A 17,777-nucleotide genomic window follows, 5' to 3' on the forward strand; every position below is an offset into this window, starting at 1 on the left:
ACTGCCAAAGTCCTTTTATATAAAACGCGGATAATACCTTTTATATAAAATGGGGAGACATTGTAAGGATCAAAAGAGATAATTTACATAATTTACGTAAAGCACTTCATGCAGTGCTTGGCACAAAGTAAGTGCTAACTAAAGAGGAGCTCCCATTAATGATCCTGATATAATCAGCACTGCCATGGCCAAGCTGTCATCGCAGAGCACATGCAGGAGCAGGTCACGCCACGAGAACCGCTAAGTGCCGCAAGTGGTCTCAAACCTAGGTGCTCTTGTCACTGAAGAAAATTGCTGTTCTCATAATTCACAACTTGAATCTGATCATAAAAGAAACTAGAATAGCTGTGAAGTAGTTTATCTATTCCTCTTAGACAAGAAATACGCCGTATATATACCTGAAAATACGGTATCCTTGTATAAAGATGTAAAGATAAAATCCAGAACCAACAACTTTTAAATCCTCACCACTAAAATCGGGAACATAGTAAAACAATACAAGTACATAAAAAAGCAAAGAGAGTTGAGCCAATGGTTTTGAGGATGCAAACACAAGGAAAGTTGAAATGGAAGGATTACTATCTCCTTTTGAAAGAAAACTGCAAACTAATGTAAGAGAGGGAAAAAAACTACAAGTCTGACTTTCTAAGCAAAAGGCCAGTCTTGAAACAGCTGATGCGCCTGGAATCGTGTAAAGTCAAATTTCCTCACGGCCAGGTCTTTCAAGCGTAAGAACTCTTTACACTGAGGTGCAAGTCCTGCTAAATTCTCAGAGAACAAGGAACTACTTCCATTTATTTTTCAAATAGTGCTAACTTATCCCATGGGGTTACCAGGGCAATCAGAACAGATCAAATGTAGATACAGATTATCAGGTAAACAAACACTTCTTATATTGAAATTAGTTTTTATAACTTTCTCGAGGAGTCCCTGTTAGTAATGTTAAAAGAATTTTTCAAAGCATAGTCCTCAAAGAATCATGTAAGTTTTTCTGGACTATTACAGAAAGTAAGCTGTGAGAAAGATTATTTCAAGAGTGAAGCTAGAGTCAGGGTAAGGTCCAGGATTTCCTCAAAGACCCAACATCCTTGTCCTTGCAAGCAAAAGACATTTTCTTTAAAGGGGTTTGGGGTGGGAGGGCAAGAGGATGCCATACATGACAACCCAAGCAAGTCAAACTTCCATCCCAGATACTACCAGGCCCTGCAGGATGACATTTCAACAAAACCAGCTCCTAATAACCAGCTCAAAATTCCTGATCATCAATACTTAAAGCAAACAACCAACACTGATGGAGTGAAGTGCTGGACTGTTTCTGATATAGACCTGAAAACCATTTAAACTGAAAGGGATATGGTCAGTTTGCCTAATACTTAGATTGACCTAAGGTACTCATGTTACTTAGAGATAACAGTAGATAAGCAAAGTAGATTGTAACTAAGTAAGAAGGCAGATGGCTGTTTTTTAACCTTTGCTTAATAAAAGTAGAAATTCATCTAAAGTCAAAAGAAAGTAAATCTTATTTTTCTATTGTTATAAAGGGCAGGAAATCTAAACAAAAGTGAAGCTTTTAAACTGGGGAGAAGAAAGGAGAGCAAAGGACAGAGCTGTGGCTGTTCTGATGCGTTTGGAATGTGGAATGATGCAACACAACATTAAACGCACACACAGATGCACTCCAAGAAGACAGGTAGCTGCTGACTGATAGCAATCATGTCACCAAAATTCCTACAGGCAGAAAAGTACAACAAACAAAGAAGTACATAAAATGGTTAAATAAAGTATATTTGGTAGTTCTAAGCAAGCAAACACACATTTCATAAAACAACAATTTGGTACCTCTAAGAATTGGTGAAAAACTGGAAAAAGGGGCCAGATTTTTCCTAATAACAGTCCCAACATGCACTTGGCAGTGTTTATGTCTAGGCTGCGCTGGTCCTTCTCCTGTTTAACAAACAAAAACAAGGATGAGCCAGATGCCCCCAAATAATAAATTCCAGCAATCCAAATTTGGTATTTTACTTCAACAACAAATTAGTAAACAGCTCATTTATCACACACCATAAAAACCCTGAGTCGAGACTGGGGGGTGGGGGAAGGGAGGTCGTTATATACAACGGAAGGCTTGGCCATTTTGGTAATATATAAACTCATTGTGAGAAAGATTCATGTCACTCGAATGATCACCCTAATGCAAAATCAGTTATGTAGTATCTATAATCATTTCATGGGATAAATACAAATCTATAACTCAATTACTTGCTTGACATTTTTGATAATTATCAAAATCATAATTGTTGACCCTAAAGCCCATAACTAAAGTTTAAAGGGTTTGACTCTCACACTTAGGAATCAGGTTTCCTTAATAAAAATGATTTTTTCAACAATTTGATGTCATTGATAAAATTTTTTTCTTATACCTAAACATGCTGGAATGAAGTTCAGCTCATAATAAATGTTGGGGCTCTGGAGATTCTCTCCAAATCAGAGGATATATCCATCTACCCACTCTGGGGGAAAGCAGTTCTATCTACACAGTAGTCCTTCTTACCTTGGGTTTCTGAGATGTGAATCTCCTAGCAGAATGCCCCTAACTAGTAACCAACTGAAAGATAACATTTCAAAAGGAAACCAATAAACAGCACATAAACCCAAATATGGACATATTAAGCTCATTCCACTTACATTTGCAATTAAGATCCTACTTTCTCATTCCCATCTTTATCTGTTTCCATTCCAGAACTACAAGTGGGCAGTTTCTATGGAAAGGAACAGAGGGCCGGGGACAGTAAGTGTACCTTACAGCAGTGGTCCCCAACCTTTTGGCAGCAGGGACTGGTTTCATGGAAGACAACTTTTCCACCGCCTGGGCAGTGGGGGTGGGGGAGGCGGAGCTCGGCAGCGACGCCAGCAGCTGCAGCCTGGTTCCTAACAGGCCACGGACCGGTACCAGTCCACGGCCCGGGGGTTGGGGACCACAGCCTTACATATCCCAAACTAGCCTCCATGTGGTAACTTAACTACAGTGGAAATGTGCAAAAGTACTTCTCTACAAAGGGAAAAAAGCGCCTGCTCTCCCAGTGGAGTGGAATCTAAATGTTCAAATTCAAGGATGACATAAGGGCCTCACTCAACAATAGCAAACAAGGTAGATGAAGATACAGAAAGATGCTGCTTAAGGAAGATGTACAACAGATCTTTTGGTCCCAGTCGTGAAGTATAAGTGCTAGTCACGAATAGAACAGGTCAGATGGCTCTGTGTCACCCTTCTCTTTTAGAAGTCACACAACTTAAGTCTGCTGATGGCAGAGGTATCCCAATTGCACAGCTCTCCGCAAACAGGTAGGGTCTCCTTTCCACAACGTTCTCTGCCTATGCCTTGGCCACGCATGTTGTCCTGCCCAGGGCTGCGGTCCTCACTCCCAGTGGAGAAGAGGACGGTAGAAGAGGTGCTCTAGAGAGTCCCTGCCTTTAACCAGCCAAACCTATTGGTTTGTTGCGTTTTAAGGGCTTACACTTCTGCGATGCACTGTGAAAGCAAATGGAAAACTTCCTCTTCCCCTGTGACACAGGTGTGGCAGAGGGCAACAGCACACCGTACTATGAAGCAATCCGCAAGGAAAACGAGTAAACTGCTGAGAAACACACGTGGCACCACAGGACCGGGCCAAAGTCCATTTGCCGCACAACAGCTCATGCAGCACTGGGCTGACGCCACTGGCGCTCTGGAAAGGTTTTCCTTTTGCAGCGTTTGTAATCATTCACTAAACCCAAAATCTCTAGTCTTGCTGTGACGTGTATGTGCCTTCTTCCACCACCATCAGTGCCTATATCCCCATCACAATGGACATACACTAAGGTGACAAAAAAGAAAAAAAGATACAAAGGACCTGGACAGACTCTTTGCAACAATATAATCATCTGACAAACTGATGATCATGAAGGATTTCAATGCGTATGTTTGGCAGTGATGCCAAAACATGGAGGAAAGGCATCAGACTCACAGGACCGGGAAGCTGAACAGCACTCACTTACGCCTGCTCTGCAAGGGTGCCAGCCAGCAGCTCGCAATCACTAACACCATCTTCTGCCTAGCAAACAAGAGAAAGATATTATGGATGCACTCACAGTCTGAACAGTGGCATCTCGCTGATAACCAACATTGCCTCGGGGTGGACTTGCAGCTAAGTGCAGATATGACCCTAACTAGAAACACTCAGAATTCCTGGGAACAACACAGTCCAGAGGTCCCACGGCAAACACCTACTACACATCAAAATGGAGGCACTCCCAGGGGGGTCTCTGATGACAATGATCCGAATGGCATTCTCTGCAAAGGGGTTCCCAATTAAAAGTGAAATGAATATCCCAGGATGCTATGAGGCATAGACATTATGGACATTTAAAAAAATAATCACCTTAACAAATTCAAGGAGTAAAGACATCCAAAAGCTCTTTACAAGAAATTAAAATAGTACGCTGTCAACACCAATCCTGTGACCCTCTGCTCATGTGGCACCAAGGAACAAGGGGCAGACCACTAGATTTCTGCATCCCAAGGTCAGAATCTGAGCAGAAAGTACCTTGAGACAGCCTGCCGAGAGCCAATCAGCGTCCCCAGAAGGCCCATCAAAGTTAAAGGAGAAGAAAATGAAAACTTTTCACCCTACCCACCTCTTGACCCAAAATATGTACATATGTATTTCATAAACTTTAATTTTCTAAGATAAATAAAAAAAATTTTGTGTCATTTTTCAAATAAAAACAGGAAGTAAACAGGTTCTATGCACCAAAGATGTACCCACCCCCCACAATATATAACTAGACTCTACCTTGTTGCCTTCCCAAATATAGATTAAAAACAGCAGTTACTGAATGGTATCAGCTCTCTAATAGTACAGCAGCAAAACCAAAGAATCCTACTCTGAATATTCTAAGAAGTAATAAAATTTTATTAAGGTCTGACTTGGACATCTAATAGGAAAAAGAAATAGTGACTTTGCTTATATAATACTGTTTCAGTATAGCTCCTCCTGTAAGATGTGACAATTAAGCATTTTTTCCCTTAGGTGGCATGCATGACTTACACTATAACTGAAACAAAATAAAGAGTTAATTGTAGATATGTGAATGTAAAACTGATATTACAAAAATAAATCTTTAACACATTGACTGCCACACCAGAAAAAAAAATTTTTTTCCTTGGGGCCACAGTGTTTTATTAAGAAAATAAAAACTTCAAAAACAAAACGACACTTTCTAATTTGATGAAAAATTTGTTATTTTTTATTGTTTTCTATGTGTGAGTTATATGCAACTTGAAAAATAGTTCACTCGGCAGAAGGTAAAGAGAAGTGTGAGTTATATAGGCTTCACGAGGCCCCAGGCTCAAAACTAGCGTGAGTTAAACACAACTCACAGGGCAGTTAATGTGTTCAACATCTAGGTATCCAGATGTGCTATGTCAGAGGCTCCTGTTTCAGATGATCGATTTCCAATTTTCATCAAATTTTAATAGTTTGCGACTTTTATGTGAAAAGAGGAACCTTGAATTATTAAAATTATAAAGAAAAAAATTCTTCAGCAGGAAAAATAAATCTACAAGAGTTTCAAGAGAGACCAGTTGGAGTCAAGAAACAATATATAAACAATCATGATTCCAAACATAAATGGTGAAGACCAAGTCAGAAATTGGTATGTGAAATCGAAAGATGTAAAGACAAGACCTCTGATGTATGTCCTGGCATTCTCAACTGAGACCACAGAGACTGCAAAAAACAGAGAGAGAATGCTGTCCTTCACACAGCTACCTAAGTCAACAAAAGGTAAAAACAGATGGCACTAAAGAACTCAAGTCTTAAATACTATGGCTCAGTTTATAAAACTGAAAATATAGCAAATCAGTTGTTTGAATGGGAATTTAATTATGCTGAATGTTAGAACTGAGCCAACATTACTTCACAGATAACAATATTTGCAAGGCAATTAGTTAAGCTCAATTCTTGACACCTCCTTTAAAACAAAAGAAAAAAAATCTGCCAACAGGCACAATCTTTCCTTATTATTTTGTTTGGTACAATCAGATTCTATTACTGTAAGCACTACTCTCAGAAAATAAGTCATTATTTGAAACTTGATGTTTGCAGACAGTTAAGTAATGCCAGGGAAGAAGAATTCAGTAAACATTTCTAATTCTATGGTTAACTTTTACTGAGCACTTACTCCAAGCTACAAATTATTCTAAGTGCCTCATACTTAATTTAGTACAACAACACTATTAAGATAGGTGCTATTGTAATCCCCAATTTAAAGCAAGGAAACTGAGGCACAGGGAGTTAAGTAACAGTCAATAAATGGTAGACCTTGGACTTGAACTAGGAAGTGGACTCCAGGCCTGAGCTCTTCACTGCACACCAGACTGCTTCTATTACAAGACGTATACATAAAAGCCAATTAGCTTTACAAATAACTGCTGAGCAAATCTGTGTGGCTTGGCAAAAACCAAAGAGGAATCCTAAAAGATAAAACTAACTAGATTTATAGGCTGGGCGCAGTGGCTCACGCATGTAATCCTAACACCCTGAAAGGCTGAGGAGGGAGGAGGATCACTTAAGCCCAGGAGTCTGAGGTTGCAGTGAGCTGTGACGACGCCATTGCACTCTAGCTGGGGCAACAGAGTGAGATTCTGTTTACAAAAAAAAAAAAAAAGAAAAAAACAACTGACAAGATTTTCAGGGTAGTGGACCAGTGGACCTGGGCTTAGATGACTACATAAGATTGCCCACATTCTTGCCCTCACTCAGGCCTACCTGCTGTTTTCTGTCTAATTCACAGTGAAATATGTGAAATATGAGGGAAGAGTAGAGGCGAGTGAGAGCGTGTGTGTGTGCTCCTTGCGTGCACATACTGGGGAAACTGTGTGGAGAGGAAACTGGACAAATGCATCAACTAACGAGTAGAAAACTGACTCAAACTAAAAGAGGAAGTGAATCCAAATGACCACAGTAGACTTAGCTTAAATCTTATGAGGAATTCTCTGATAACAGGTTGTTCAACACAAGCCCTAGCAAATTTTCCTTAGCAAATTCTATGAGTAACACCCATAATCGTTTCTAGTTGAGCTGCTGTCTCACTGAGAAGATGTGTTAGCTTTCATTTGTGTGACCGGCTCCCTGAAACACATTCTCAGAAACAGTAAACAAAAGCAGTCACCATCAAATTGGTATTAACTGATCAACACTTAACTGCACATACAGTAGTAACATTCATTGGGTGTTGGGCAGGTGGGGTGGGGAGGAGGGGATGGGTATATTCACACCTAATGAGTGCAGTGTGCACCATGTGGGGGATGGACATGGTTGAAACTCTGACTTGGGTGGGGCAAAGGCGATATATGTAACCCAAACATTTGTACCCCCGTAATATGCTGAAATAACAAACAAGCAGTTGGTACCCACTGCTGGGCAAGTGAGCAGCAGCTGGAGGGACTAACTGGTTTGATCTTGTACCAGACTAATCTGTCACGAGACTACATCGCAGTGAAAGGGATTCCCACTGTTTCTTCTGCCTCCATAAGACCCTCCATTCGATTTCTTTAAGGTTTTCTTTCAAAGGGTGAAAAAGCAAGTCCCCTGCACCCCCTGCAGAGAAACCTCCCATTTTCTCCTGTCACTCTCACTTGTCCCTTGTTCCACCTCACCGGGAGGCGTCCCTTTCTCTCCCCCTCAAGCAGCTTCTCCTAACCTCACTTCCATCCCGACTCCACCTGGTTCACCTCGATCACCCCACCAGGGCTCCCCTTAAACTTCTCACTCGAAGCCTGTCCCTTTCTGCAGCAAGGCAGGACTGCAATGCTAGGAAAACGTCCCAGTGCCGTGGAGAACGGCTGCACTGCAAAGCCTCGGTCCCTGCCCTCGCCTGGGCCTCGGTGCAGCTGCTCATCAGGGCCTCCCTCCTCCCCACACCCCCTTCCCACAGAGGGCGAGCGCCAGCTGGCCACGACCCTGCAGGCAGCCTGCCTCGACCACGGAGAACGCGAAGTCCGAATGGACTGGTGTTCACTAACGTTTCTCAGATCAGTGAAAGATTCCTATAGTCAGTCTTTTAGCTCATTCTCTTCATCTTCTTGTTCTCATTAGGTTCTTCTTAAAAAAAAAAAAAAAAAAAAAGTAATCAAGGAGAAATGGCTGTTTCATTTAAAAGAAGCCATAAAACAGTATTTGTTTATATAATAAATAAATTTTATTATGAGATGAAACTATCTGAGTTGAGAGAAGGAGCCACTGCAAATAAGCAAACAGAAATTCCTAGGGTGTGCATATGGCTGGGAACAGTTTGTATTCCTACCAGCCAGTATAGAAAGATCTTATAATACATAGGACATTGGGTAGAATCTCAAAAAGGATACTGCCCTCCTAGTGGACAGACTAGAATAAAGGCCGCTCTGGACCAGCCCTTCCAAACGATCAAACTATGGACCAGAAAAAAAAATTCAACACTATTTAAAGGAATACAACAAAACCCAGTAACCAACAACATAAAATTCAAAATATCCAGCTCCAATCAAAAAAACTAGGAATGCAAAGAAGGTGGGAAACTGGTCCATTCCCAAGGGAAAAATCAATACAAAGAGATCCCAAAATAACAGAGATGATGGAACCAAAAGACTACTATTGACATGTTCTAGATGTTCAGGGAGGTAGAAGAAAACATTGTCATGAGGACAGAAATGGAAGATATAAAAAGACCCAAATGGGATTTATAAAAAATAAAGTATCTGAAATGAAAAATATGCTGGTTGGGATTAACAACAGTCTGGACACTGCAAAAGTAAAGATCAATGTTGGAAGACATAGTAATAAAAAGTATTCAAAATGAAACAGGACAAAAAGTGAAAAAAATGACCATGGTATTCAGTGGCTTGTGGGAAAGTACCAAGCAATCTAACATAGGTATAACTGTAATCCCATAAAGAGAGCAAAGGGAGAACAGAAAAAATATTTGAAAAAAATAACAGCTAAAAGATTTCCCAATTTAATATAAACTATAAACCCACAGATCAAAAAACCCCAACCAGAATAAACATAAGGAAAATTATGCCAAGGGACATCACAATCAACTTGCTAAAAGGCAGTGAAAAGAGAATAGAAGCTGTCAGAAAACAAAACAAAACAGACATTATGTGCAAAGAAGTAAAGATAAGAATGACCCCAGACTTAAAGCTATCATAACGTAAGACAATGGAGAGACATCATTGAGGTACTGAAAGAACAGAGAGTGTCAACCTAGAATTTCTCATCCAGAAGTATCATACTAAGTTGAAGGCAAAATAAAAGCTTAGAGAATTCGACACCAGCAGCTCTGTACTATGAGAAATGTTAAAGAAAGTTTTTTAGACAGAAGGAAAATGATACCAGGTAGAAATCTGGATCTATACAAAAGGAATAACGAGAACAGAAATGGTATATATTTGAGTAACTATTATATAACAGACATTTTTGCCTATTTAAAGCAAAAATGATAACATATTGTGAGATTTATGGTCTAAGTAAATAACGTATGACAACAACAGCATAAAACATGGGAGGGCAAAATGGAAGCACACTGTTGTAAAGAGTCTTGCATTATACATGAAGTGAACATTATTTGAAGATGGATTGTGAAATTTAAAGATGTATACTGTGAAGTCCAGACTAGAGCAACCCCTAGGAAAAATAAACGAAGATACACCTAGTAAGACAATAGTGGAAATAAAATAGAATCATGTAAAAAAAAAAAAAACTCAATCCACAAAAGAAGGCATGAAAAGAGGAAAAAAAGGAACAAAAAACCAGATGAAATAATAGAGGAAAAAAATAGCAAGATAGACGATATAAACTTAACCATTACCAATAATTACATTAAATATGAGTGGATTTGGCATTCCAATTAAGACAGATATTGTTAGACCCAACTGTATGCTATCTATAAGAAATTCACTTTAAATATAAAGAAAACAAATTAAACAGGTTAGAAGTACAAGGATAGGAAGAAACCTACAATGTAGTCTTTAATCAAAAGAAAGCTGGAGTGGCTGTAGTTGTACCTGACAAAGTAGACTTCAGATAATATTACCCGAAATAAAGAGAGGCATTTCATAATGGCGAAGGGTCAATTCAGCAAGAGGAGATAACAATACTTAGTATGTCTAAATCTAGCATCAGAGCTTCAAAAAACATGAAGCAAAAAAATGACAGGAGTGACAGGAAAAATAATTAGTTAATTCTTCTCTCAGTAACTGATAGAACAAGAGGACAGAAGTCAATAAGGATACAGAAGACCTGGACAACACCATCAACCAACTTGACCTGACACAGAACACTCCACTGAACAACAGCAGAGCATCCATTCTTCTCAAGTACACATCAAACATTCACAATAGATCATAATCTAGACCATAAATCAAATAGATTAAAATTATACAGGTTACATTCTCTGACCATAACAGTACTAAACTGGGTATTAATAATAGGAAGGTTATCTGGAAAATCCTAAATGCTTAGAAAATAAACAACAAACTTCTGAGAAATCAATTGGTCAAAAAAAAAAAAAATCACAAGGGAAACTGAAAAATACTTTTAACTGAATGCAAATGAAAATACATCTCAAAACGTGAGATACAGGTAAACACAGGAAAGCAAAAAAGGATTAATTGAAAAATTCATCTTACAGCATATTTTAGCTGAACTGAATCTATCTGGTAATAAAATAATGATTAAATATGGGTGGTTGCTATTCATCATTACATGCAAGGGCTAGTACACCAGTATTTATTGAGACTCCTTAAAAGCAAAGAACTGTGCTGGCTGTTACTAGGTGTACAAAGAAAGAAAACACAAGAGTCCCTCAATCTTCCAGGAAAAATTAAGGCCTGTACGCAAATTCCAAAGCCAAGCAGAGCAAACATCCAGGCCCTGCAAGTGCAGGATGACCGAGGTGCTGTGTGCAGGAAGCCTCCCCGCGGGCCAGGGCTGTGGGAGCGCAGACAGGGGCTCCAGGCAGCGCCCCGCACGACCAAAGGCAGAAAGGTCGACAGGCCAGGAAGCAGGGTCAGTGAGCAACAGCTATCGAAGTTTCACCACAGCACAGGCCTCGTGTGGGGAAGCTTGGGACTTGACCGTGAGGGCCTGGCGTAACCCACAGACGAGACCTGGAGTAAGAAAACCCCAGTTTGAGTCCCAGATCTACTGGCTATGAACAGTGTGACCACGGTCAAATTTCCACTTCTCTGAGGCCCCCCCCTTCCTCTGTGAAGCAGACTGAACCCCCCTGGCTGGCCCCAGGGTTGCCGTGAGAACTGTCCCGTGTGCACTGGGAAGCGCTACCTTGACACAGGCACAGGGAAGGTGCTGAAGGCTTGGAGAGCAGGAAGGAGGCCGAGTGACAGGGGCTGGAAGAGGAGGAGTGCCGCCCTGCTGATGTGAGTTCTGGATGGGAAGTGAAAGAATGTGGAACGAGGCAACTGGAAGAGTCACAAGGGCCTCAACGGGTGAGGCTGTGGTAGAGGCACCGAGAAAGGCGACGGAAGGAGCCCTCGTGAGAGGGGCCACAGTGACTGACACGGAACAGGACGGAAGCCAGGAGAAGTAAAATGGAACCTGGATCTAAAGTACAGCAGGTATCTGGGAGAACTTTGACCCCTCAACAAGGAAGTTAGAAAACAGAGTTGATTTTGGTGGAGAAGGTATGATGCCTCTAAATGAACTTCTGCCTAGACTATAAGAAACAGCTGGCTTGGGGTGGGGGACTCTCATGTGACACACTATTTAGTCCTAGCAACTGTGCGTCTATTCCACAAACATCTGGCAAATAACCTGCATACACAATTACACAGAGTGCCACTTAGTCAAACACTGATCTGAATTTTACTTTATCATTTCTAATATCCATAAATTTCTAGGCATGTTTTGATTTTATTAGAAAATTGCATAATGGAAAAATGCAGGAATGAGGGCACCTCGGAGAACTAAATGCTATTGCAAATGCACCAAAATTCACCATTGAATAAACCTTTGGTGCTAAACCGGCAGAGCACCAAAGAGAATAAAAAGTGAAAAAAATTCAGTATAGTAGTAAGGAAAAAAGAATCATTTGTCACCAAGTTTTCTGCTTCAAAAAAAATTACTTTAAAAAATGCAATCAATCAAGAAAGCCTAGTCACCTGAACCGACTAAACACACAGACCTATTAGAAAACATCACTCTACAATAAACTGTAATTGTATGGGCTGTGGAATGTTTTTGAATGAATGAATACAATGCCAACTGGTACTTCAGAATTCACCACCTAAGGTAACCAGGCTGAAAAGTAAGACTTCCATTTCACTGTAATGGAATCACTCTCACAGACCTGGACTTAACTCACTATGTGACAAACAGGATAACCGCTTTTCTAAATGATGATTAGAAAATTATGTTTCACTCATGTTCATTACAGTTAGCTTGGGTTTGAAATTCACATGATTCCCAAATACAATAATGGCACCCAAAGTGAACCTGAAGCTGAATTAGATAAGATTAGCTTATTCTAGAGTAAACTCAACGGATGAAGGTTTGTTGTTCTGTGAGAGGGAAAAGCTTTTCCAAGCTAATCTAAGAGACATTTAAGACAGTGTCTTTAACATGCCTAGGTATAAATGACTACAAGCCAATCGCAAGAACCAGGAAAGGTGTGCCACTAGAGCTTTTTGCCCGGAACCAAACTTAGTTTTAAAAAGCATACATGTAGAAAGAAATACTAACTGGCATCCTGGGAGTAACTTATTCAAGTTCTTTGCTGTGGTATGTAAAAACAAACCTCAAAAGGCAATAAAAAAGGGGAGGGAGGAGAGGGAAACATCTGGATAGACTCCAGAAAACTCACCCGTGCAAAGTCAAACGCATATCTGTAAATAAGTTTAAAGTTTGTAGAATCATTTAATAATGATCTTAAGTAATCCAAAGTATTTCTGAGTTTTTCTGTTGTATCACATCTAGAAAAACAAAATAAAGGCAAATTATGACTTGAGTTTTGTTTTTTTTTTAAATTGGGGCAGTAATATAAACATAATACCAGAGGAAAGAATAAAAACCCTTAAGTTGATACCTATTTCTTGTACACTTAAAAAAAATCTTAAATGTACAGAAAAGTTGAAAGAATACTAAGTACCCATCCACCTATCCCCTTGATTCAGCAATGAACATTCTTCCGCATTTGCACACTCTCCCCGACAGACATGCACCTTGCCCCCATTCTTTGAAAGCTGCAAACATATTGACACTTCACCCCTAAACACTTCAATACCATCACCACTCTCAATACCGAATCAATGTTAACCTTCTTAGCTAATATACAATTCACACACAAATTTCCCAATTATTCCCCAAATTTTCTTTATAGCTGTGATTTTCAACCCAGGATCCAATCAAAGATCACACACTGCTTTTAGTTGTCGTAGCTCCTTAGTCTCTAGAAGAGTGCCTGGCCTTTTTCTTTCTTGACAATGTCATTTTTTTAAGAGACTTGACCAGTTGTTTTTGTAGAATGTCATTTTGTCAGATAATTTCCCCACGATTATATTTAGGTCAAACACTTCTGACAAGAACGCTACACTGTCCTTCCCAGGGTGCCCCGGGAGGAGGCTCACCACGTCAGTCTGTCCCCTTGTTTGTGATACTAAGTTGATTCCTATGGTTAAGGTGGTGTCCACCAGATTCTCTGTTTAAAAGCACTTTCCTCTCTTTTGAAATAGTATTAATAAGTAATCTGTGGGACGGTATCTTGAGACCATGAATGTCCTGTTCCTCAACAACCTTTCACTCAATGTGTACATTTTTTAAAACTTCCTATCTCCCTGATATCCCAACATTCTCACAAGCAAGCTGTGAAAAACCCTGCCCAGGAGACCAGGTATACCAGTATGACAAGGCTAGCCCCTGCCACAAGGCCCCCTTCTTGTCCTCCACTGACTATGACCGAGTGACAGTCAAACACACCAACATTTGCCAAAAAGGTTGGGGACCAAGAGTTATAAAAAACAAAAAACAAACAAACAAACAAAGCACAAACACACCAATGAAACCCCTTACGCCTTATGCTCATGTACTTCCCTCGACCCCCACTGAAGGCATCTGCCCCAGGTCCTCTCTCCCAGCTCCCTGCCTGCTTGGTGGAGCCTGCTCCCTGAGAGCGTCTCCCACACGGCCCCCTCCATGGCGCCATATGCCTCCCTCTCTAGGACCTGAGTATAATAAATCCTTTAATCGCATATGCCTGAGTGTAATTTCTGTGGCCATGTTGGCATGATCCTTACAGGCCCCACAAGGGGGATGTACTCCCCCATTTTCAACACACAATGGTTTTAGTATCCACTGGTGATATCTGCCTGAATCAATTATTATATCTGAAGATACAAGATGGTGATTTTCTAATCGTATCATTCCTTCTACATTTGTTGGCTATCATTCCTCTATAAAGAAGAGCTCCATGTGCCACTTTTCTTATTTTCCAGACTTAGGATTTTTTACATCTAATTCTGTACATTACAATCCGTTACTATCTTTGGGCAGTGGCCCCGTAAAGCTGGCTCCAGTGTCCTTCTGTCATGTCCCACTAGTTTCTGAGCACTTCCTTACTTTCTGGCACAAGATGTTCCAGCTCACCTTGTTCTTTCCCTACTCCAGACTTGAAATCAGCCGTTTCTCCTTGAGCCTTGGTGACGACAATCTATTGTTACCAGTAAGTGACATGGTGTTTACTTTTCATAAGGAAATACACTTAATTGGTTATTTTTTACAAATTAACTTTCTGCTTGCAATATCTAGCTCTTAAATATGAGAATCAAGAATCACCATTTTCACTAGCAATATTAAAGCTTTTCAATGCTAAATATGTATCTTTGTATTTCTCTACAGAGCTTTTAACTACTACTAAGTATAGATAATACATATACCAAGTATTATCAACATAAATATTTTGCAAATTATATAAACTATGCTTCATAATAAAACACAATAAATTTGTGAAAGCTCCTTTTCTGTAGCTAACTACAAATAAGTCCCTGTGACCTATCAAGATGATAAACTATCTAAGGGCCAAAAATTAGAGTAAATGTTTAATTTCTATGGAACAGCACAATTTAGAATGCCTTTTTTTTTCTTATGTTGGAAAATAAAAAAGATTAAAACTATTTTAGAAGTCAGACTTCTTCAAAGGACTGACACATAAGCCGAAAGCTGAAAGATAAGCAGGAATTAGATGCTTTTGGAGAGATGGGAAGGGCTCTCCAGACATCAGGAACAGCATGTGCAAAGGCCCAGTGGCAGAAGGGAGTATGACAAGTACAAAGGACTAAAAGAAAACCATTGTGCGTGGAGTGGACAGAGTAAGAGGGAAAGAGGCACAAGATGAGGCTGAGAGGTAGGGTCAGCACATAAAGGGCTTTTGTGGTCCACAGTGAGGGTTTTCAAAATTAAATCCTAGAAACAATGGAAGCCACCTTCCACCACGAGAGAGACCACGATCAGGCTTGCATCTTGAGATGCTCACTCTGGATCTCTGTGGAGCAGGATTTGGGGAAGGAAAAGCTACTGAGATCCTAGTTAGAAATCTAGTGTCAGAACCCATATGAGGGGCGATGGAGATAGAAGGACCCACAAGACTGCAGTAGGCAGGAGTACGTCTGGGAGGCGGGACTTAGTTGACATTGGCTACTCTACTATAGGGTTCCAGTTTTCAGTGGTGTGTATATAAATAATCATTGTAACGGGGGAGGGTCAAAGAGAAGGGAAACTAGCTAACCCCAAAGTGTAAGGCCCAGATCCCTGCTCTTCCCTGGAGAAGTAGGTCAAGGACCAAAGCAACAGGAAATTGGCCAGATTTTGACTGGCAGCTTAGTTTAGTCCTGTCCAATGAGAGAAAGAAGAGAAGTTCTTTGTTTTAATAGATTCAGGAACAGGAACCACTCATTTAGACAACTATTACATAGTTAAAATAAATAAGCTGCAAGTCTTTGGGCAGAACTGCAAGATGAAATGTGAAGTTCTGTAGCATGCCTGGGAACACCCCAGCCACCCTGGCAAAAAGATGTCCCTTTGTCTTAAAGACACTCAGAGATCATGTCTAACGTGCAAGAAATGAACAGTTCTTGTGGTTTAAACGTGAAGTGCACAAAGTAGTATTTCTACTTCATGTACTCATTAAGAATGATTACCTGGGGTTAGAGCTAATATTGTCAATAAAGGAGTTTAACCTCCTTTAAAGGGGACCTTGTCCCCACAGAGCCTCTGGACTAATCGCCATTAGAGAAGAAGGCCTCTGAGTCACCCTGTCCAGACCGTAGGTTGCCATCTAGTGGCTACTCAATGAGAACATCTTCAGAGGAACTCGGTTCTCACAGAGCCTGTGAACAGCCATGGGAAGTAAAAGCCACCAGCCTGGGACTTTTTAGAATACAGCCACATCTTCAACCCAAGTATCCCCATGCTTTTCCGTGTACATGTATAATAAAACTCACGGAAGTCACAGAGTGACAATGTCACCCTTCTAAGAGCACCATTTCCCAAAACAAAATATGCATACAATGTAAGATCATTTATTTCAGTTTGCTGCTGTGACAGGTTCAGAAGTGACAGGTACCAGTACAGTAACCCCAAAGGTTATAAACTCAAAGGTAACTTTACCTTACTGCCCAGGAAAAAGCCTTCCTTCCTTCACTTAGCCCGAAGGTATTTTTCCAGGCCATCATCAGTTTTACACAAAGTTAGCTACAGTTCTAACTCACTTTTTTTTAAGCTTAAACGCTCCCACCATTAGACTAATTCAACAGAGGTGACCTCAAAGCCAAATGTTATAATAAGGCAATAAATAAAACGGTCAATCAAAACAAGAGCTGTGTCTTCTCCAGCTCAGAATGATCTAGGGAGCGTAGAGACGGATGTTCCCCACTAGCTGCTGCGGTAACTTCAATACTCCCACAGGCCACTTGTTCCAGACTGACAGCCCCAGGGAGGCTGAGCACACAATGCCTCTAGGCAGTGTCAAGGAGACTAAGTTCCGAGTGCCCAGGTGTAAGTCCAGGTGTAAGTCGCATGCCGTCCCCCTCACCTGCATCTTCCAAGGCATGAGACAGAACAACCATTTGTTTTCTAGAATGAAACTCTTAGCAAACACAACACGTGTGCACACACACACACGCACACACGCGTATGTACACAAGCACAAAGCCAATACATAAAACCCCTGGTTTTTTATTGTGAACCAAGTAACACAAACAGAATCTTTATTTTTTTTTTATCACTAGTGTAATGAAGTTTCAATTTTGCCCAAAGTCAAAATCAGAATATATAAAAGAGAAGATGTCCAGTATTTTCACTTTTAAATTATACTTTACTCAGCTTTTTCTCACTGTCTATAAACCAGATGCTAAGCCTTTGCCTTCTAAGTTCTAAACCTGCACTGTCCAAGACAGCAGCCACCAGGCACATGTGACTGATGAGCACCTGAAACATGGCTGATACAAACTAAGATGGACCATAAATGTAAAATACCTCATTTTTACATGTTGAAATGGTATTTGGGGTTAAATAAAATATGTTAAAACATTTTCCGCGTTTCTACTTTTTTCATGTGGCTATTAGAAAATCTTAAATTACACATGCAGCTCACATGTATGAGAAAAGGCTGGTCTAGTTCTATTGGACAGAGCTGCCCTAGAAGAATGCTAACACATATACACACACACGCACAATATAAAAACTTTA

General features: G+C 40.3%; 1 protein-coding gene across 3 annotated transcripts in view; it reads right to left on the reverse strand.

Moving 5' to 3' along the window:
• Positions 1–17,777, reverse strand: part of DCUN1D4 (defective in cullin neddylation 1 domain containing 4) — a 69,756-nt gene that overhangs the window by 3,753 nt on the left and 48,226 nt on the right. For 2 of the 3 annotated variants that reach the window (XM_069458401.1, XM_069458403.1), the window contains exons 8-9: positions 12,901–13,009; positions 1,840–1,944 (exon numbers count right to left, since the gene is read on the reverse strand). In XM_069458401.1, coding sequence (XP_069314502.1) covers positions 1,840–1,944; positions 12,901–13,009 — 214 coding nt within the window. The remainder of the gene's footprint in view (positions 1–1,839; positions 1,945–12,900; positions 13,010–17,777) is intronic. The other variant, XM_069458402.1, reaches the window with a different exon arrangement.

This window comes from Eulemur rufifrons, chromosome 24 (genome assembly GCF_041146395.1).
Source record: "Eulemur rufifrons isolate Redbay chromosome 24, OSU_ERuf_1, whole genome shotgun sequence".
NCBI lineage: Eukaryota > Metazoa > Chordata > Mammalia > Primates > Lemuridae > Eulemur > Eulemur rufifrons.